This window comes from Thamnophis elegans, chromosome Z (assembly GCF_009769535.1).
Source record: "Thamnophis elegans isolate rThaEle1 chromosome Z, rThaEle1.pri, whole genome shotgun sequence".
NCBI classification, from domain to species: domain Eukaryota; kingdom Metazoa; phylum Chordata; class Lepidosauria; order Squamata; family Colubridae; genus Thamnophis; species Thamnophis elegans.
The window spans coordinates 131,383,770-131,406,839 of record NC_045558.1 but is presented as its reverse complement, the minus strand read 5'-3'; the positions used below and the strand labels follow the sequence as shown (position 1 = coordinate 131,406,839).

The 23,070-nt window shown below is 38.9% G+C and overlaps 1 protein-coding gene across 1 annotated transcript in view; it reads left to right on the top strand.

Moving 5' to 3' along the window:
• Positions 1-1,800: 1,800 nt before the first annotated feature.
• The window catches only part of LOC116521814 (vomeronasal type-2 receptor 26-like), a 42,712-nt gene continuing 21,442 nt past the window's right edge, over positions 1,801-23,070 (top strand). Inside the window, exons 1-6 of the mRNA XM_032236465.1 lie at positions 1,801-1,964; positions 4,222-4,513; positions 7,590-7,814; positions 12,502-12,628; positions 14,506-14,753; positions 22,426-22,592. Coding sequence (XP_032092356.1) covers positions 1,801-1,964; positions 4,222-4,513; positions 7,590-7,814; positions 12,502-12,628; positions 14,506-14,753; positions 22,426-22,592 — 1,223 coding nt within the window. The remainder of the gene's footprint in view (positions 1,965-4,221; positions 4,514-7,589; positions 7,815-12,501; positions 12,629-14,505; positions 14,754-22,425; positions 22,593-23,070) is intronic.

Sequence of the window (23,070 nt, the reverse complement as noted above, 5' to 3'; positions counted from 1 at the left end):
AAAGCATGTAAAGATGCAAGTAGAAAAAAAGGAACCATCTTTGGTAGGGAGGTGGCTGCATCAGAGCTGCGGTTGACCTCTGGAATGCTGTTACCAGCATTCCAGAGGTCAACCGCAGCTCTGATGCAGCCCTCAATGAAATTGAATTGACCCCCTGGTATAGGGTCTCCTACTTGAGCAGGGGTTGGACTAGAAAACTTTCAAACTCACTTCCAACTCTGTTATTTTGTTATTCTGGATATGTATAAACTCAGACAATACCCCACAATGCCTTTATAAACTCAGCCCAAGAAGCAGATTATAGGAAAGAAACAGCAGGTAAAGAGAATTGATTAACCTATCAAGAGTTGTTAAAACAAGAGTGTGGAGAATATGAGATGAATAAGAGAGTGAGCAATTGGCTGCAGAGAGATTTTGTTTTTCAAGGATTTTGTATGCATAGAAAAAGAAAGATTTCAGCTATTTAATATGATATTTGGAAATGAACAAAAGAAGACATAATTTGAAGTTGATGGAACATTAGGAAAACATATTTTTAAAAGAATTGACATTCACACTGTTATAATTTTAAAGAGAATTTTATAAAATAATGTTATGCTCATATACAACACTAGAAAAAGTATTTTGAGTGAAGCTTCAAAATGTGAAATGTGAAAAATATGAAGGATCACTTTATCATGCCTGGAAAATAATCATTGGTAAATTTGGAGTTCTAATATATGTATGTATGTATGTATATATGTATATGTATGTATACACATCATTCATATATACATACAACACACATGTTTGATTAAGAAAAGAACAATAATTACATTTATTGGAGACTCAAATATCTTATGGATGTTTTGCTAAAGAAAAATGTGATTTACGGATTTGATGATTTGAGAGTGAATTATGGAAAGAAGAAAATTATGATGCACTCTTAGAGAGAGAGAGAAAGAGTAAAATATAAATATATCTACTGTATGTATTTGAACTGTGTTAGGAAGTGTGGAAGGCACATTTTATGCCTTTTTTCTATTTTTTCTTCATACTCTTATTTCTTTTGCTTTATTTCTTTTCACTTTCTTATTACTCATCCCTATTTTTTCTTTTCTTCAGTTCAATTGTTCAAAATTTGTTTTTATTCTGTTGAAAACATCTTTCAGAAAAATATATATATAATTATTTAAAGGATTTTTGACCAAAGTATTACACTCTTGGTGATTTAAAACAATGAATAATTTTTGAAAGATAATGAAGCCTTTTCATCATTTTCCCCTCATTTGGAAGCCTACTCTAAATGCAAAAATGACTTCCATGTTATGTCATCTATACCAGTACAAAGCAGGAAACTTGTTTTTATTACTCATTTTTATGTAATTTTTATTTTTTTATTTTCCTTGGTCATCTTTGTCTTTGAGAACCGTCTTGGGTTTTTTGCTGTCAATATGTTTTGCAGAAAAAGTCACAAAGCATTTACACTAAGGTGATATCAATTATCTTTTTGCTGCAATTTGGCTGCAAGAAATGGTGGATCAAGGGATGGTGTGCCCTGTAATTGACCAACTTTAATTGAACTCCTCTGGACTCTAGGGATTTCCAAAGAACAGAGCAAAATAGGAACCCAGTCAAGATTGATTATGTTGGAGTTTGTTTTTCTTGTATGCTTCTACATTCAGCACATCCAAGAGAAAGAGCCAAATGTTAGGTTGCTCTATATTCAGAAGCCATAGCAATGATCTTTTGGGCAAAGCACATCTGTGATTTGCTATGTTACTCTTCAGGCTGTGCATGCTAATACGGCTTTCTCAGGTGATGTGCTATGAAGCTAAATGCATGATGGACAACCCTAGTATTAAATACAAATCTTACCATTCAGGTGATCTTATCATTGGTGGCATTATTTCTCTGATCTACATGATGTCTAATCTAGTCACCTTTAAAAGACTTCCATCTGAAGAACTTCTTGATGATCCCATGTATGTACTTGTCATTCTTAGCTCCCTAATCTGGCTGGGTAGAGACAATATATTTTGGGAAAGGATAAATGGTTGATACAGAGATACAGTTATCGTTTCTCTTCTCAGAGATTCTATTTCTTATATCACAATCATTGCGTTAACACCAAGACAATGATTTTGTTCCCACTTTATTTCACCTTCAATAAAGCTATATTAGGTTTTGCTTAACAGATATCTGAGTCATCCCCAAGCCTCTGCTTCTATAGTTTCTATAGTTTCTAATGCTTCTGTCCCAAACCTCCATGGTACATTACTTCCAACATAATACTGTATTTCTATAACTGATCAGATCTCATCCTGCTCAGAAAATATATTTCCATGACATAGTCCTAGATGCAGACACAGATCAGCAGAGTGGGAAGGGACCTTGTAGGTCCAGTCCCCAACCCAAGAAGACCCTACACCATTTTTGACAGATGTTAGTCATCTCTCTTCTTGAAAGCTTCCATTGATGAAGCTGCCACAACGTCCAAAGCAAGCTGTTCCATCGGTTGATCGTTCTCACTCTCAGAAAATGTCTCCTTATTCCCAGATTGAATCTCTCCTTGTTCACTTTCCATCCTTTTTCCTTGACTGCCTTCTGGTGCTTTGGAAAATAGCTTGATCCCTTCCTCTCTATAGCAAGCCCCTCAAATATTGGAGCACTGCTCTCCCCCTGGTCCTTCTCTTCACTAGATTAGCCATACCCTGTTCCTGCAACCGTCCATTGTATGTTTTAGCCTCCAGTCCCCTCATCATCTTGGTTGCTCTTCTCTGCACACTTTCTAGAGTCTCAACATCTTTTTATAGTTAATCAATTTATTTTGGAGACTTAACACACATTCGATACAGAAGAATGTCTGCTGTTTGCGTTATGTGTCTATGGTTATCATTTTGGTTCGATGTCACTTTTTTATTGATTGCCTGGAATTCATCAAACAGGAATAGATCTAACAGTTGACCATCCAATAGTTGACCATGACTTTTACTTAATATTTAGAAAGGACTTTTTTTCCCTATTGCATTTTCCCTTGACAGCGTTGAATTCTAACCCATCTGTGTAGTTCATTTTCTCTAATTAAAACTCTTGACATCAAAGATATGATTTCCTAGGAGATGACAATGTTTCATTTATAGATTTCAGAAATTACCATTCCTAATAAGACTCAATGTAAAACATCTGTTCTTTCAAAATGAGATAGAAATATTCTAATGCTATAAAACATTGTCAAAGAGAATTTAGTGTATTCAAAGATATGGATACAAAAGAGTTTATGTACCAAATAGCTGATTTTTTAAAAAAATATATATTTATTTTTTCCAATATAAACATACATATTTTATGCAAAGTGTTTTGATTGTGTCAAGACCTTTTTAAACAATGATAACAATATTAATACAAATAGTACGTGGAGTTCTAATCTTCCAACTTCAACAATACTAATCTTTCATAAAATTACATATTCCTTTTACATTTTCCCATTAATTCATTTAAACATAAATAACATGTTTTGCACCCTGTGTTTCTTACCCCTTACTAAATGTTATCAATCAATATTTTAAAAATAACTAATTATTCCACAATAGCTTCAATATTCCATATCTGTGGGATTGCTAATAACACAAATTATTAACAATATTCAATCCATCACGGGAGTGTATCTCAAAGTCTTCACCATTTCGAATCCTTAGTATTTAAATTCACAATATATTTAATACAGTATTAATAATACAGTTAAATTACCTAATCTTAAATTACTTTCTACTAATATGAACCTATTTGGGTTATGGTATTTTCCCATTTTTTAATATATTTTCTCATTATCCATCATCTCTTAATCTTTCTAAAGTTCCATCATTTATTGATTTTTTTGGGTCAGCCTTTTATCTGTCTCTCTTGGAAACTTGTATCTCTTTTTGATTTTTTTGTGTCTACTAAACTTTCCCTCCTAGGTGTCTTTTATCCATTTTGTTTGTATTATTTGAACAACCATCCACAGGGCATTGTTTTGTTTTGTTTTAAAGATCTTTTTTTCTCTGTACCATATAGCTGATTCTATATTGAATTTATGGCATAAAGAGGACAAGTTTTTTTCTACACATTGTCTGGCCTTGGAGAAGTGTTCAGAGTTTATTTTTGATTATTGCTGTTGACAAAGATTAATAAATTGAAATGTAACAAATTGTCTCTTTGGAAATGCAATCATTGTAACAGAGATATTATTCTCCCTTGAAGTTTATTACAACAGAACTTCTTGCATATCTTGTCCTTGATCTTTGCTGTAAAGGAGATCAATGAAAATCCTCAGATCTTGCCCAACATCACTCTGGGCTTTGGGATATCCAATAGCTATTTCATGGCAACCTGGACCTACCTGGCTTCTATGGAGCTTCTTTCTTCACATGACAGATTTGTTCCTAACTATAAATGTACCATCCATCAAAACTCAGTTTGTGTTATTGCTGGACCCAACTCTCATAACTCTCAGGTTATGGCTGACATTCTGACCATTTACAAGATTCCACAGGTAAAACCTGGTTAAGGTAAAAGCAAAAATTCTATTGAAATGTGAGTTCCTCTTTACAGAAGCTTTCTGGATTGGTTGTAAACCAATGTTAATTGGAACATTAATAACATTTGGCTTGACAACACTTCAATATTTTGCAGTCCTGATTTACTGAAAATTGTGCTGAGTTTGAGGATCATGTGTCCATTTCTTTTAAAAAAGGAAACAAGATGAATCCTTTTTGTCTTCAAGGAGACTTTTTTTTCAATTTGAACTATATCTCTGTTGATTTCATGAAACTTCCAAACCAGTTAAGGTTATAACAAAACTAATTTTGACAAGAAATCGAAAGATGTTATATATCCAGGAAACTATAATAAGAGTAACACATTTGATTTTACATATCCTAACAGCAGCTAGAATTGTATACACACAATGTTGGAAAAACCCAGAAACTCCTACAGATAATATTATAATGAAATATATATATATGTTTGTGTGTGTGTGTGTGTGTGTGTGTGTATACATACACATACATACATACATACATACATACATACATACATATATATATACACACACACACACATACATACATACATACATACATACATACATACACATACATACAATGATGATGTTTGTATGTTAACACCTTGGACACCAAGAGAACTCACTGCTCAACATAGAAATGAAATGTATGATATAAAATATTTTTTTTAAAAAGAAATATCAAATATATTATATATCTTGGAGATAAAAATGGTTCACTTATAATAAGGAAAGAATGTATGACTGAATACTGATTTATTCATATAAATAATTCAAAACAACATTTTGGTTTATCTGCATTTTGGTTTATCTGTTGAAACTAGGAAGTTTTTTTCTGGTACTTTGTTCCTCCCTTTCCCATAGTGGAATCTGGAATAGAAGTTCATTTGAGAAGATTTGAAAATTGCCCTAGAAGGCAATTACAATTATCCAGAAGATATAAAAGCAATATGATATAGTTATAATAATGGACATGAGTATTACTTCCATGTCAAATCTCTTTGGTTGATAAGTAGTAATAATATAATATACGTAGGTAGCTGTAGTTCAGATAATCACAGTCACAAAGCTGTCTTATGAATATGATGGTGTTTCTTAGCCATCTTACAAAACTCCTGTGATGTGATAAGTTTTGTGAAGTCATAACAAAATGACAAAATAGTGCAATAAGGCATTATTTTTTTAAAAAAATAACTAATGGTAATTTGGTGTCACAAAATCTTAAGGAGAAGTTACACAGATCATCAAATTCTTTGTCAGCCGTTTGTCTCTTTGTTTTGTCTGGATGACAGTGCAGTGTGATGATTCCAAAGACTCAGTACTAGAAAAGAAATAAAAAATGTTAGCTCAATCCTGGACATCTACTCTAACAACTCTTTAGATCTCTCTGATGCATCCTAGAGAGAGGCTATGTAGCAATAGCAATGTTGACTTTTACAGTGCTTTAGAGAGCTTTACATGCCTCTCTAAGTGGTTTACAGAGTCAGTATTTTGCCACCAACAGTTCAGTTCCTCATTTACCCATCTCAGACGGATGGAAGGCCGAGTCAACCTTGAGCTGGTGAGAGTTGAACTGTCAAGTTGCAGGCAGCCAGCAGGCAGCAGAAGTAGCCTGCAGTACTGCATTCTAACCACTGCTCCACTGTGGCCCTACACAATAGGGCCACATTGTTCACTGTTTTCCCAAATATAATGAATTCTGTCAAATTGCATCCTAACATTTTTAGAAACAATGGATTTCCAAAAAATGGTGACCATTTTGTGCCCTTAACTTCAAAGAAATTAAAGCAACATTCTTGATGAGTTATGGTATGTATAAGCCAGTGGTGGGTTTCAAAAATTGTTCAACCTACTCTGTGTGTGTGGCCTCCTTTGTGGGAGTGGCTTGCCACCCATGTGACAGGATGGGAGTGCCTTGCCACCCATGTGACCAGATATGAAGATGCCGATGACACTTGTCAGAACCACCTTAAATACTCCCACACAGCACTGGCATGCATAAGAATATGATGTAAACTTGTTTTTTAAAAGGCATCTTTTGGTTTGCGTTAAAACAACTTCAACACACGCAATGTTCTGATTGCACCACAAACGCAGTAGTCATCATTACCTTTCACAGAGCACTGAGTTTTATAAATATGAGTGTGATAGTGTAGAATAATCATATCCAAGGACTGGTGGGTTTCAAAAATTTTGGGAACCTCTTCTGTAGGTGTGGCCTGCTTTCCGGGTCCACTGGTGGAACCTCTTCTAACCGATTCGGTAGATTTGATGAACAGGTTCTACTGAATAGGTGTGAACTGATAGGAACCCACCTCTGGTATAAGCCCTGAAAATCAAAGTAACAATATGGGTCTGTCAGATTTAACTATATCAAATGCATATCGCTTACATTTTGCATTTTCTTTTTCTCCTAAGTTCATATATGGCTCTGCTCCAGTCATGGATAACTTGATTCATACAGCTTTCATCTACCAGATGTTTCCAAATGAACATCTTCAAATTACAGGGATTCTTCAGTTGCTGCTTTATTTTAAGTGGACCTGGATTGGGATAATTTTTCAAGAAAATGAGATTGGCGAAAGGTTTCTGAGGGAAGTGCTTCTCGGGTTTTCCCAAAATGGAATCTGCTTGATTATATTAAGGAATTTCCAACAATAGCTTTTTCAATGAGATGGGAGAACAAATCAACAATTTTGTCAAAGTATGCAAAGTCATTATGAGAAGCACGTCCAGTGTTGTGATTGTATATGTGAGAACAAGTCATGGCTCTTTTCAGGATGATCTCTGTTTCAGAATATGGGAAGCCACAGTTGAGAGGAAAGACAAGGTTTGGTTTTCCCAGCCCAGATGGAGTATACTTCAGTTCCGTTTTCAAAGAGACTTGAATATGGACTTCATCCATGGGGCTCTTTCTTTTGCGGTTTCATCAAAAGAAGTGTTAGGTTTTCATAGATTTCTTCAGACGAGAAACAGTGTTCCAGAAAATGAAGACAGTTTTTCAAGAGTCTTTTGGGAGCAAACCTTTCAATGTTCTTTCTCAAAGTCCATTTTAAGCCCAAAGTCAGAGAAAAGATGCACTGGGGAAGAGAAGCTAGAGACTCTTCCAGACTCTGTTTTTGAATTGAGTATGACTGGGCAAAGCTACAGCATCTACAATGCAGTCTATGCTGTGGCACATGGTGTACAAGCTTTCCTTACATCCCATTCCAAACACAGATCAGCAGCTGATAGTGGGAAACAGAAGCTTTTCAGTCATCATGTATGGAAGGTATGCTCCTTCCTTTCTTCTTTTTTTTTCTTTCTCTCTTTCCCTCCTTTAATCTTATTACAATAGCAATAGCAATAGCAGTAGACTTATATACCGCTTCATAGGCTTTCAGCCCTCTCTAAGCGGTTTACAGAGAGTCAGCATATTGCCCCCAACAATCCGGGTCCTCATTTTACCCACCTCGGAGGATGGAAGGCTGAGTCAACCCTGAGCCGGTGAGATTTGACCACTGAACTGCTGATCTAGCAGTAGCCTGCAGTGCTGCATTTAACCACTGTGCCACTCGGCTCTTACAAATAACTCAAGGCAAAGGGTCAGGCCTGGAAGCCATTTTGCATTGGCCTTCAGCACATTTAATGCTGTGGTAAAATGTGAGGTGGGATTATATGGCGTATGAAGATATACCGTATTTTTTGGAGTATAAGATTCACTGGAGTATAAGACGCACAAGGTTCGAAAAGGCAAATTAAAAAAGTAGGTAGGTAGATAAAGGGATAGAGAGGGGGAGAGAAATACAGTAGATAGTAGGAGAGAGAGAGAGAGAGAGGAGAGAGATGAGAGGAGACAAGAGAGACAAGAGAGAGAGAGAAGATAGCGTAGGTAGGTAGGTAGGTAGGTAGGTAGGTAGGTAGATAGGATAGGATAGCGTAGATAGATAGATAGATAGATAGATAGATAGATAGATAGTAGATAGATAGATAGATAGATAAAGAGAGAGAGGGGGGAGAGAGGAGAGAGAGAGAGAGAGAGAGAGAGAGAAATACAGTAGATAGATAGATAGATAGATAGATAGATAGATAGATAGATAGATAGATAGATAGATAGTAGGTAGGTGGGAGGGTTAGAGGGACACAGAGAGAGAAATAGAGAGAGAGGGAGAGAGAAATATAGTAGATAGATAGGGAGGGAGAGAGAGTAGGTAGCGTAAATAGATGTGGTTCCAGGTGTATTTATACATGTGTGGAGAAGGAAATCACTGACAATCTGCAGCACCTAAGACTTTGTTTTGGGACTTTGTTAAGAGCCAAGGGTGGCGCAGTGGTTAAATGCAGCACTGCAGCGCTACTGCCTAGACAGCAGTCAGCGGTTCAAATCTCTACAGCTCAGGGTTGACTCAGCCTCCATCCTTCCGAGGTGGGTAAAATGAGGACCCAGATTGTTGGGGGCAATATGCGACTCTCTGTAAACCGCCTTAGAGAGGGGGTGAAAGCCCTATGAAGCGTGTATATAAGTCTACTGCTATTGCTATTGATCAATGTAATTCTCATCAATCATTAAAGAGCCTTTCTAAAAGGGGGAAAAAGTTTTTGCACTCTGCAAACCTCCCAAAAATGGCCTGTTTTCATGAAAACAGGCCAATTTTTTTAAAAAAAAGACTGAATAAGCCTGGGGGGGCCTTGCAGAGTGCTCTGGGGGCCAAAAATGAGCAAAATCAGCCAATTATTGTGAACGGAACCCTTTTTTGTCAACAATATTTGCAGCATAGCCTTAGGAGCCTTATAGAGTGTTTGGCGGGCTGACAGGAGGGGGGAACTGGCCATGGTTTGCTCAATTTCCCAGCCCTGAGGAGCTCTTGAAAACTTCATAAGGGTATGCACGGCCATTTTTTGTGAAGGGGGCGGCGGCTTAGGAGGCAAAAAATGCCTGTATTTGATGTTAAGAGCACCAGATTTTCAGCTTTTTTGAGGAAAAAAGGTTGCGTCTTATACTTCGAAAAAATACATAGTCATAATACATTCCTACCACTCATAATGCTGGAGGAATGACAAGTGGATCAGAATGTGAGAACTTTCTATCCTAGCTTTTTTAATTGCAACAGGCTAAGTCTCTATGAATATTTAATGTTGAGAATTGGGGGAAAAATGGCCATTAGATAACATTAGAGTGAAAACTACTTTGTGCCCCCCTCTCTCTTCAGATATATGGGGGAGATCTTAATAAGGAAGGAGAATTCAGTGACTATTTAAAATATAGATTATTAGTTGATAACCCAGCTTTACCATGTATTTATAGGGGAAAATGTCTGGACCAAATGTAATTTCTAATGTTAGACTTTCCCCCTTACCAGAGGGAGCCCCCTTGTGGAGTACCATGAAGCATTACCATGGCAACTCCACTGTGCTCTACAGTAAAAGCCATTTTACAGCAGCAGCAGAAGCCATTTTAAGGTACAACAGTCTCTATCTTAACAGAACACATGCCCTGAGGAGTGTTGGGGTGTCTTATCCCCACCGTATTTGTTTCCAGAGAGTACGTCATCTTTGTACAAGTTGGTTGAAATTGCTCAAGAGGTTCATCCAGGTACACCCACATCACACCTATCCTCCGTGAGCTGCACTGGCTACCCATTAGTCTCCGAATCTGCTTCAAGGTGCTGGTCGCTACCTATAAAGCCCTACATGGCATCGGACCTGGGTACCTGAGAGACGCCTCCTGCCGATTACCTCCCATAGACCGATCAGATCTCACAGGTTAGGTCTCCTCTGGATTCCATCCGCCAGCCAATGTCGGCTGGCGACCCCCCCCCCCCGGGGGAGAGCCTTCTCTGTTGCAGCTCCAGCCCTCTGGAATTATCTCCCTGTCGAGATCCGGACCTTATGACCCTAACCCCCCGGCTTTCCACAAAGCCACCAAGTCCTGGCTGCTCCAGCAGGCCGGGGGGCCTGTGAAACATCCAGCCCCGTGGAAATTGTGAATGTTGTGGTTTTGTTTTTAAAGTGTTGTCTTTGTCTAGTCTTCCCCTTCCCTTGTCTATTGTGAGCCACCGGAGTCCTTCGGGAGTGGGCGGCATACAAGACAAATAAATACAAATACAAATACAATAATAACATAAGATGCTAAAAACCAAACATATTCCATAGAGCTTTCGTTTTAATGGTCCTACTGTCACTTCCAAACAATTTAAGGATGATTGAAGGAGAATTCCTTCCCTTACAAATTTTGAGAAATTGCACACCTTTCTCTGTCAACACAAATAATAATTTTGAAAGGGGATTTGTGCCTGTATCATTATCAATATGTTCTCTCTTTATGCATGTGCCCCTTCTTCTCCTGTAATATTTAAAATAGCTTTTTTTTAAAAAAAAAGTTATACATAACTATGAGAGGGAGGAAAAAGACAAAATGTTGGTGTTTCATGCACTGACAAAGGAAGTTACAACATGCAGAGGAGAGGGATAATGATGAGGAAGAAGTTAGAAGTGGATGGTATCAGGGGTTGGTTCCACATTCTTTTACTGCTGGTTCACTCAGGGACATGCTTCGGTGTGCATGCACTTTGGGGGCTAGGTGCACATGCGCAGTAGTGAAAAAATTGCTTCTGGGCTTGCATAGAAGAAAAAACAATATGGCGGCACCTTCGGCACTGCAGACAGAACCAGTTCAGAGGCATAGGTGGTCGAGTTACTACCTACTTGGCCAAACTGGGCCAAACAAGTAGGAACTCACCTCTGGATGTTACACTTGCTAAATGGTATCAAACGGGGACAAGCTGCTGGTTATGGGGACATATACTTCAGTGTGATATCCACAAGAGTGCTGTTAGCCTCCTTTAGTAACTCCATCTCTGGTAATTTTTCTGGCCACTTGCCAATGGAAGTGAGGAATAATGGTTATTATTAGCATAGTTTGGAAATGCAAGAATACCTTGGAAAATAATACTGCTGTATATTTTTGTCATCCTTGTATACTTTTATTAATTACTATCATGTTCTATCCTTCAGCTTCATCGCTACCTGAAAAAAGTCTCATTTAACAACAGTTGTGGAGAAAACATTTTTTTTGACCAGAATGGCAAGGTTGCATTTGGTTTTGATATCATCAACTGGGTCAGCTTCCAAAATCTATCCTTTCTTAGGGTGAAAGTTGGAAAGGTTGATCCATCAATTCAACTCGAACACCTTCTCTCTCTATCAGCAGATAATATTGTCTGGCCCAATATTTTTAACCAGGTAACATTTATTCAGGTTTTTTTAAGTGGGGGGGGGTTCACTACACATACTTCAGTTGATATTTGAATGGCTCACTTGAACAGATGCACAAATTAAGGAATCAAGTACATGAAAAGCAACATTCTTCATGAACAGGATTTCAAAGAGGATTTTGTCTAAGAAAAATTAACTGAATGTATTTCTTCTTCAGAGCTAACTAACCAAGTATTTATATCTAACAGATGAATAAGAGACCTTTTTCATTACACACCTGATTCAGAGGTGGGTTCCTACCGGTTCCGATCGGTTCAGACAAACCAGTATGGTTTGGTGGCCTGGGTCACTGGAACCGGTGGTGACCCAGGCCTGCCAAGCCCCCGAACCAGTTCTCCTACTGAGGCTGCCATCTTGAATATTCGGTTGCATATGTGCAAAACAATTGTAATTGCAAATGTTTTTTTCTCCTTTTTTAATGTTTTGCACATGCTCAGACCTATTTTTGTATAAATACGCACAGGTGCAGAGTGCATGTCTGGCGTGTGTGCAAACACAAAATTTGTCAGTGTGAACACAACATTTTTGCGTGCACCAAACCGGCAGTAATGCTGGGAGCAATCCATCCCTGACCTGATTATGCCAGAAGGATATGTAAACCAAGCCTAGTAATCTAACATAGAATGATTGATAATTCCAATTTAAAATGTCTTAGATTGGTAATGTTTCCATTCTAAATATATTGCATTTTCCTTTACTAACAGACACAACCTCTTTCTTTGTGCAATGATCATTGCTCCTTGGGGTACAGCAAGATCAAAATAGAAGGGAAGCCATTTTGCTGTTACAAATGCCTTTGCTGCCCAGAAGGGAAAATTGCCAACCAGACAGGTAAGTGATTCCATGAAAGAACAGTTCATATCTTATAGCCCTGAAGGTGACTAGGTTCAAAATATTACCAGGTTTCCTAGTAGTTGAGGCATTCATCCCTACAGATCCTAAAAATAATTTTTTTATGAGAACATTTATGAGATTGTCCCAGGTAAACATGGCCCCAACTCACAGATGTGAGATCAAACAAGAATAAATAGGGTAAACTGAAATACTGTGTAATGAACACAAAAAATAATCCATGGAGATCCATGCATATACCAGACACTCCAGTGAAGAATACAGTGGACAACAGATTTGAAGAGATCAGTCTACACTGCAGCATGAGAGGGAGAGAGGGAGAAACAGAGAGACTTAAAGGGTGTTCAAATTAAAGCACAATATCTATATTTCCAACACTTGCAAAACAATACTCAGGATCATTTCAATATTTAAATGGGGAGTTTGTAGTCAAAACAAAATAGTTTCCTGTGGGAGCCAAGGATATTTCAACAGGTGACTGGGGTGAGGAGGAGTCTTGTTACCATGTGACCAGCTAGAACCTTGATTGGACAATGTGACTGAATGTCTTTTAATCAGATGAAAACCACAGGAACTTTCAGAGTTGGTTTTCACTAACTTGTGCCAATATGATATCTCCAATATATTTTTTTCCTTTGAGGAACCTGCCTGCTTTGGAGTTCTGCTTTGTATGGGGATATTACTTGGAACCCTGACATAAAGTCATTATTGATTAGCATTCTTATAATTGAGAAAGGCAAAGAACACTAACATAAGTCACTATGGTCTTCATTGATTGCATGCCATTTCTGTGATAATCCCTGTACTATGGAATACTCCCTCCCCACCCCATAAGACTCTTTTATTGTTTATGTTGTTTTATTATTGATATTGTTTTAATTCTGGACTAGTAGCCATCTGCTCATAAAATGAGCAACTATATACATGTTTTAAATAAATTAGTAAAATAAACATTATATGAAGATGAAGGGAAGATAATCAGCAAAAGGCAGATGGATTCAGAGGAAGGATTCTTGAGAAACAAACAATTATGAAAATTGTGCATGCAGTGTAGTATTAAGGTTTGTTTCCTCTAAAGCAGGGGTGTCAAACTTGTGTCATCACAACATCATCACGTGATGTATCGGGACTTTTGCTCCTTTGCTACTACTGGGTAGTAGCAGGACCAGCACATGACGCATCCAGCCCATGGACCAGTATGAGATTCAATCCAATATTGATTCTGTGCACACCAAATCAAATCATATCACACAAAATTGTACATCATGTCACAGTATTTTCTAAGAAGTTGATCTCTGTCAATTCAGTCAATGTAATGAAGGGTATTCTATTTCCTTTTCCAGATTTAGATGACTGTTTCTCATGTCCCAAAGAAAACTACCCTAACATGGACCAAACTCTGTGTATTAATAAACACACAGTCTTTTTATCTTACAAAGAACCCTTGGGAATCACCTTGACAAGTGTGCTTTCTTCTTTTCTTTCATCTCAGCTGTGGTGCTGGGGATCTTCATTAAACACCAAGACACACCCATTGTCAAAGCTAACAACAGGAACCTCACCTACATTCTTCTCATTGCTCTTCTGTTTTCATTCCTTTGTGTTTTGCTTCATTGGGCAACCCGATCAAGTAAAATGTTTATGCGACAAACTGCTTTTGGCATCATCTTCTCCATTGCCCTTTCTTGCATATTGGGGAAAACCACAATAGTTGTTCTGCTTTCATGGCCACCAAGCCAGGCTCCAAAATGAGGAAATGGGTGGGGAAAAGGTGGCTAATATTATTGTCCTATCTTGCTCCATAGTGCAAATCACCATTTGTAGTATATGGCTGGCAACTTCTCCCCCATTCCCAGATTCAGACATGAACTCAATGCCTGATGAAATTCTCCTGGAATGTAATGAAGGTTCAGCCATCATGTTTTACATTGTCCTTGGCTATATGGGGTTCTTGACTGCTATCAGCTTCATGGAAGCCTTCCTAGCCAGGAAGTTACCAGATAGCTTTAACGAAGCCAAATTTATCACCTTCAGCATGTTTGTCTTTTGTAGCGTCTGGCTATTATTTGTTCCTACCTATCTGAGCACTAAGGGGAAATACATGGTAGCTGTGGAAATCTTCTCTATTTTAGCTTCTGCAGCTGGATTACTGGGCTGCATCTTTTCTCCTAAGTGCTTCATTATTGTTCTGAGGCCTGATTTGAACAGAAAGCAACTACTTGTAAAAAAACAGAAGTAATATTTTTTTTTACTTTTACTGCAAGGTTTTGTATTTATGTATTAAGCTTTTTACTTCTTAGTCTCTAGTTCAAGCTTCATTCTGATGAACTGCTTTAAATTTGTTTAAGTTTGTTCAATGCAATTTTTTTTGCTCAAAATAATCCTGGTATGCACTGCATAAGAAAAACACCCACATTCATCATCTCAGTAGTAAATATATTTTCTTTTAAAAATACAGGACCAGCCATATATTAATCTTTCATGTATTTATACTTGATGCCAAATATTCCATGCAGTTAAATGTTACATTATGTAGAAAAAGATCAATCTGAAGAAAAAATCTTTCTATCCAAACTACTGAGTTTTCAATTCTAATTTGCATATTTTTCCAACTTTTCTCTGAATTTGCAAAATGCTTTTTTCAGCTATTACTATTTTTATCTTTGTCAACAATACAAAACCATATATATGTAAATCTTCAATGAGTCCATCACTATATCAGACATTTTAACACCAGAAAACACCAGAAAACAATAAAATCTATACTGCAATTATTATAGTAACTATAGAAATAGAATAACATGATGGTGAACATCTAATGAAATGGCGTTAGTAGTCAGGACCCTGGTCTCAGGTTGCTGTTGCTAAATGCCATATCTGTGGTTCATAAAGCTCCCCTCGTCCAGGACCTAATTAAGACGAGGGGGCAGATCTGGCATGTATTACTGAAACCTGGCTGGGCCCGGAGGGAGGAGTCCCCCTCACAGAAATGTGCCCAGAGGGTTTTCAGGTGCTTCATCAACCGTGATCCCAGGGAAGGGGCAGAGGAGTGGCCATTGTTATCCGACAGTCTTTAGTTCCTCATAGGATCCCTGCTCCAGAGCTTGTCGGGTGTGAGTCCTTGCTGGTGAAGATGGACCTTGCAGGTCAAGTGGGCTTGTTGTTGACGTACCTGCCTCCCAACAGCGTAACAACAGCCCTCCCCTTGCTCCTCGAGTCAGTAGCCAAGCTAGCAGTTGAGTTCCCCAGACTTATGATACTGGGGGACTTCAACTTGCCTTCGCTCGGTGAACACTCTGATGGAGCACAGGAGTTCATGGCTTCCATGACAGCCATGGGCTTGACCCAAGTAATCCAGGGTCCGACTCACTCAGCGGGTCACACACTCGACCTCGTATTTCTCTCGGAGCAGTGGAGTTGTGATCTTGGTTTGAGGGGTAGTGAGATCTTGCCCCTGTCATGGTCAGACCACTTCCTACTGAGGCTTGACTTTCGGAGACCAATCCCCCGCTGTAGGGAGGAGGAACCGATTAGGTGGTTCTACCCCAGGCGTCTTATGGATCCTCAGGGTTTCCATATGGCGCTTGGCGTTATGCCTGATACTCTCGCCCACAGTCCGGTGGAGACCTTAGTTGCTACTTGGAACTCGGTAGCGTCTGAGACTCTCCACCAGATTGCGTCTTTACGGCCGATCCGCGGCAGTGGATCCAGGAGGGCCCCTTGGTTTACCGAGGACCTCCGGGAGATGAAGCGCCAAAAGATATGCCTAGAGCGCCGCTGGAGGACCAGTAAATCCGAGTCAGACCGAGCACTTTTGAAAACCTGCATCGGAGCATATCTATAGGCAATACGGACAGCTAAGAACAATCACATTGCCGCTCTGATAGCGTCCGCTGAGTCACGCCCTGCCGCCTTGTTTAGGGTGACCCGCTCCCTCCTAAATACGAGGGTTGCGTACAAGGTAGAGCAGAGGAATATGTCCAGTTCCTCGCGGACAAAGTTGCTCGGCTTGGGATGGACCTGGACTCCAATTGCGCAGAGTCAGCCGGGGTACCGGGGGAAGGTCTTGAACAACATTTCTGGACTGACTTTCAACCTGTTGCTCCTGATGAAGTGGACAAGGCCAGGAGCGTTGAGTACTGCTACTTGTGTACTGGACCCGTGTCCCTCCTGGCTGGTCGTGAACAGCAAGGAGGTGACGCAGAGCTGGATCCGGTGATGGTGAATGCTTCTCTTCGGGAGGGCTTCTTCCACCGGCATGGGACTGAAGATAGCGGTGGTGAGACCCCTCCTGAAGAAGCCATCATTGGACCCAGCTAGTTTGAACAACTACCGGCCAGTCTCCAACCTCCCTTTCATTGGGAAGGTTGTTGAGAAAGTGGTAGCCTCTCAACTCCGACGGTCCTTGGAGGAAACCGATTATCTGGACGCCTTCAGTCAGGATTCAGGCCTGGCTACAGCACGGGAAACCGCTTTGGTCGCACTGCACGATGATCTCTGGAGAGCCAGGGATGGAGGTTATTCCTCCATCCTAGTGCTCCTTGACCTCTCAGCGGCCTTCGATACCATCAACCATGGTATCCTTCTGCGACGGTTACGAGAGGTGGGAGTGGCCGGCACCATTTTTTGCTGGTTCTCCTCCTACCTCTCGGACAGGTCGCAGTCGGTGTTAGTGGGGGAGAGAGGTCGAACCCTAGGCCCCTTAAACTATGGGGTCCCTCAGGGTTCGGTCCTATCCCCCCTTCTGTTCAATATCTACATGAAGCCACTGGGTGAGATCATTCGACGGCACGGGATAAAATACCATCAATATGCGGACGATACTCAGTTGTATCTGTCCACCCCTGTGCCAACTCAGTGAAGAGGTTGACATGATGTGCCAGTGCCTGGAGGCTTTCAGGGTCTGGATGGGAGTTAACAAGCTTGTAGTCAATCCAGACAAGACCAAGTGGCTGTTGTGTTTCCCTCCCAAGAATTTGGCCCAGTATTCCATCACTCAGGCTGGGGGGTGAAATTTACGCCCCTCAGGACAGGGCGCACAACTTGGGAGTCCTCCTGGACCCCACAGCTGACCTTAGAACATCACCTGTCGGCTGTGACCAGGGGGCATTTGCTCAGGTTCGCCTGGTGCCCCAGTGCGCCCCTACCTGAACCGGGAGGCACTCGCGACAGTCATCATGCTTTCATGACCTCAAGCCTGGACTACTGCAATGCGCTCTACATGGGGCAGCCTTTGAAGAGTATTCGAGACTACAACTCGTCCAGAATGCTGCTGCGCGAGCGATTGTGGGTGCACCTCGTTACACCCACGTTACACCTATCCTCCGCGAGCTGCACTGGTTACCGATTGGTCTCCGGATACGCTTCAAAGTGCGTAGTCATAACTATAAAGCCCTCATAGTATTGGACCTGGGTACCTTGAGAGACTGCCTTCTGCCAATTACCTCCCACAGACCTGTTAGATCGACAGGGTTGGCCTCCTCGAGTTTCCGTCTACCAGCAATGCCATCTGGCTACTACCTGGGGGAGGGCCTTCTCTGTTGCAGCTCCGCCCTTTGGAATGAACTCCCTGTGGAGATTCGACCCTCACCCCTCTCCAGGCCTTCTGGAAAGCTGTCAAACCTGGCTGTGCCGGCAGGCCTGGGGTTGATGAGTCCCCTCCCCTCTCGACTTGTATGGCCGTATGACTCTTGTGTATTTTAATTATATGTATTGTGTTGTATCCCCTTTCCCCTTTTGAGTTGTTCGCCACCATGAGTCCCTCCCGGAGAAGAGTGGCATACAAATAATTAAATCTGAAATCTGAAATCTGAAATGTTTAAAACAAACAAACAAAGACAATTGGAATAATTAGATTATTTACTACCAAGAGAACAGAAGACAAGAGGATTTTCCCACTGATTATATGAAGCACACTAGACATGGCTTAGAGCAGGGGTGTCAAATTCAAAGCCCGGAGGCCACTTCTAGTGTGTGCTGTGCTTAGATCTGGCCATTGGGACTGCCCTGTAAACAGCAAAGGAAAGAGGTCGTGTGGTACCTCTGCCCATGAAGCAGAGCTCGGGCTACATGTGGCTCTCCTGAGCTCCATTTTTACTGGCAGAGGGTTGCAGGATGCCATCACAGCTGAAAACATAGCTCAGAGGACAGCAGGTGGCACTCCCAATTTTATTTTTTTCTTTTATTTTTTTGAATTTTAAATTATTTTAATGAACAAAAGCACAAAAGGAATCATCCTTCATTACATCTTGTAGAAGTGTGTCAATTGGTTACAGATAATCTTCGTGCATTATTCCACAGTCATTACTTATAGTTCATATTAGGATATACACTTTAAATCAAACATCTTTGTATATCTTACTATCAATGTACCACAATTCTCATTTGACTACAGTTATTTGAACGTGCTTTTACCTTAAATCATTCATACTTAAAGATACAACCACATAATGGCATTCATTAGCTATTTTAAAAAAAAATCCTCAAATAATATTATACCTTTATAGCATCTTTTAAGTAAATGTCAATTAATAAAGTTTCTAAGCCCCCTTTTTCCAACTCACTGATTAAAATTTATATCCAAGTTACTTTTGCCAATACCGTAGCATGTATATATTGTTAAACAATGGCCATTAACATTTCCTTGTATTATTATGATTGGCTAAAAATCATTTACTATTTATGTCCCATCTCCTTTCGTCAGAACCCCCCCCCCCCCAAAGAAAAAAACTTAGGCCTTTATAACAATATCTAAATAAAAACTTGTTAATAACATTTTATAGATCTTTTTCCCAAGTCACAATTTGCAATTATATCCATTTTTTTTGCTAGATTACCATACATGTATATATCATTAGGCTATATCCATTATTGTTTCCTTATTATTATTATTATAGTTAATTAATTGTTAGCAAATAAACATTTGATAACAATCTAAAACAATCCAAGAGTTACAGAATTCCTACTTATTAGTCACCAAAATCAATTGATTTTTTATTATCAACTTCATTATCTACCTATATCTTTCCAGTAACAAAAAATCTTATCTCTCTTGCCAATTGTGGTGTAAATCTTCTTTTTATCTCCTTTATAAGGTTTTTTATAGACCTCTCACCTCACTTTTTAGGATTTATATCCAAGTTACTTTTGCCAATACCATAGCATGTATATATTGGTTAAACAATGTCCATTAACATTCCTTTTTGTTATTATACTTGGCTTAAAAATCATTTACTATTTATGCCCCATCTCCACTCATCAGCCCGTCCCCAAAAAACCTTACACCTTTATAACAAGATCTAAATGAAATTTGTTAATAAAATTTATAAGTCTTTTTCCCAAGTCACAATTTACAATTTATATCCAAATTTCTTTTACTAAATTGTCAATACATGTATATATCATTACGCTGTATCCATTATCATTTCATTATTATTATTTATGGTTAATTAATTGTTAGCGAGTAAACATTTAATAACAATCTAAAACAATCTAGGAGTTACAAAATTCCTACTTATTAATCACCAATAATAAAAAAAACCTAATTTTTTATTACCAACTTTCAGTGTCAACCTGTATCTTTCCAGTAACAAAACAGTCTTATCTCTCTTGCCAATTGTGGAGTCAGTCTTCTTTTTTATCTCTTTTATAGGGTTTTTATAGGCTCTCTCCACACTTTGTTGCTTGAAGAGTCTCTCAGATAATCTCCTTGCCCACCAGTTGCTACTAAAGTTAACTTGTCTTTGGTTGTCAATCTTGCTCTGAAAAAATTCTCTTCTATGTCTATCATCATTAGTATTTTTTTTTCTTCTGTGTCCTGGAATCTGGAGTAGAGCTCCAATTCATCAAATTCCCTTTTCCATATTCCCTTCTTTCCATTTTCACCCAGATTTGCTCCATTAATAAATTCATCTATTGTCTTATCTTTATCTTCTATATCTTCATTCTCCCTTTTAATTTTTGGGGCTCTAACCCCTTCATCTTTTGTTGTGGGGATGACTAGTTTTCCAACTTCTTCTCAATTCTCCCATATCCTTCCATAGATTTTGAATTCCAGCCAAGATATTTTGGAATTTTAAGGTTTCCTCATCTAAGTATTGATCCATGTTTCCAAAACAGAAGAGAGAAAGGGGAAAAAAAACTAATAGTGACTGCCACTCTAGCCTTCCAGGCCTCTCTTACTTTTATTTTAAATTGACTTGAACACAAGTTCTTTATGCTCTTCAAAGGGGAAGGGTTATGTCCCCCCCACTTTCTTCTTTTTCTCCCTGCCAAAATAATTCTCAGAGGCACCTGTGAAAACAGTTCGTGCCCTTGGTTCTTTATCAGTTTCTGTAAACGAGTTGCAAACCCTTCAGCTGCAAAGTTACTGAAGTCAAATAAGAAGAGAGATGCATTGTTTCAAAAACTCATTTTCACCTTCTGTAGAAAACAAAGTTCTTTAGATTTCTTTTAGCATGGTTTAATAACAAATAGTAGGAAGAATTGTTAAATAAAAAGGAAGGTTTTAATCCAGAAGTAAAAAAAAAAAAAGCAACAAGAAGCAAAAGAAGAAAAAATGCAGTATGATGTGATGGACATGTGGGTACTGGGCAGGGACCTGAACTTTCTTCTGGGTGGGGAAAACCTGGAAGCTTTCAGATTCAGGTTTTCCCATATGTGCCAATATGACATCTCTAAAAAAATGGAACTTTGAAGAAAAGCAAAACTCAGAGTCTTCTTTCATTGGAGGTGTTCTTGGAACCCTGACAGTAGCTTGAGTTTTCAGTACTTCTATATACAGTTCCTCTTCACATTCCAGAACTAGAAGAACTTCCAACCTCCAGCTAACCAGGCCATCAAAACATTGAATTCAATATTAGGAAAATTATTGGCTCAAAATATTTATCACAGGAACCCTCTGCCTTGCCCTTGAGAGGATTATCTCCCAAAAATAGAAACTGGACAAAAGAACTACTTCTTAAGACAGTCTTCAAATCTTTCATTGTTGGCTTCTCCCAGCTGGAACAAACTGGGAATTTTTCCAACAGTATGCTGCAATATTAATATTTGAACCTCTTTTTTAGCCCTACTGAGATACTAATGAGTGAAGTGATCTTCTGTGCTTCGTAAGCACTTCATTAGGGCTTTAAAAAAGTTTCCAAAAAGCTCAGAGTATAAGACACCCACATTTTCAGCCTCTTTAGTGGGGGGAGTGTGTCTTATACTCTGAAAAATATGGTATTTATGTCCCTTTCAAAGTTTTTTGGTGCCAGATGCTTTTTAGCGAAATAATGTTCAAGACAAAACCATGTACAAAGCAAATTTTCAGTCATTGTGTTATTTATTTACCTTCTATAGATTCTTTCCCTTTGACCGCAATGCATTTTTCTCTTGTTGCTACATAAAACAATCACAAACCATTTACATCTGGGTGCGATCATTTATTTTCCTCAGCAACATCAGAAGAGCAAGATATAATTGACAGTGTTTTAATTTTACTGCTCTGGACTCTAGGGAGTTTCAAAGAGCAGAACAAAACAGCAAGCCAACCAAGACTGAGTGATATTATTAATATTTCTTGTTCCTAAACACATTGAAATATAAAGCTTAAAGAACAAGTCTCTTGTGATTCTGATTGTTTTTGCTATGCATTTCTGCATTCAGGTCATCTGAAAGAAAGAGGCAATATAAGATTGTCCTATATTCAGAAGCCATATCAATGATCATTTGGACACACACATCTGTGATTTGCTATGTTACTCTTCAGGCTGTGGGTGATAATATTAATCCCTCAGATCATATGCCATGCTGCTAAATGCACCATAGACAACCCTAGCATTAAATACAAGTCTTACCATTCAGGTGATCTCATCATTGGTGGCATTATTTCTCTGATCTGTATGGTGCCTAACCTAATCACCTTCAGAACAATTCCATCGGAAGAACTTCTTGATAATCCCATGTATGTACTTGTCCTTCTTAATTCTATCAGCTTCCCAATCTTTCTGGATAATTAGTCAATGTAATTTGGGCATGGAATAAATTATTGAAACTTAACTTTTATCCCCTTTCATCTATCCTTTCTCTGCTCCGAGATTGTACTCTGCTTCTTACATATTTTATAATAATTTGGTTAACAGTTTTTTTCCCCATTTTATGTTTATCTTCATGAAATTTATAGCAATATATATGGTCTTGTTTAACAGATATCTGAGTTTTGCTTAACTCCCTGCTTTCTAGTTTTCAAATGCTTCTGTTCCAAACTTCCATGGTGCACCAATTCAAAGGTAATATTTTTTTACTGTTTTCATTATGTGGATGGGGTTATACTTTCTGATTCCATGTCACCTATTTCTTGATTGATTGAAGCTGAATGGAATTCATCAGCGAAGAATAGGAATTGATATCATACTTGTCCAACCATTTTCAATAGAGGGAGG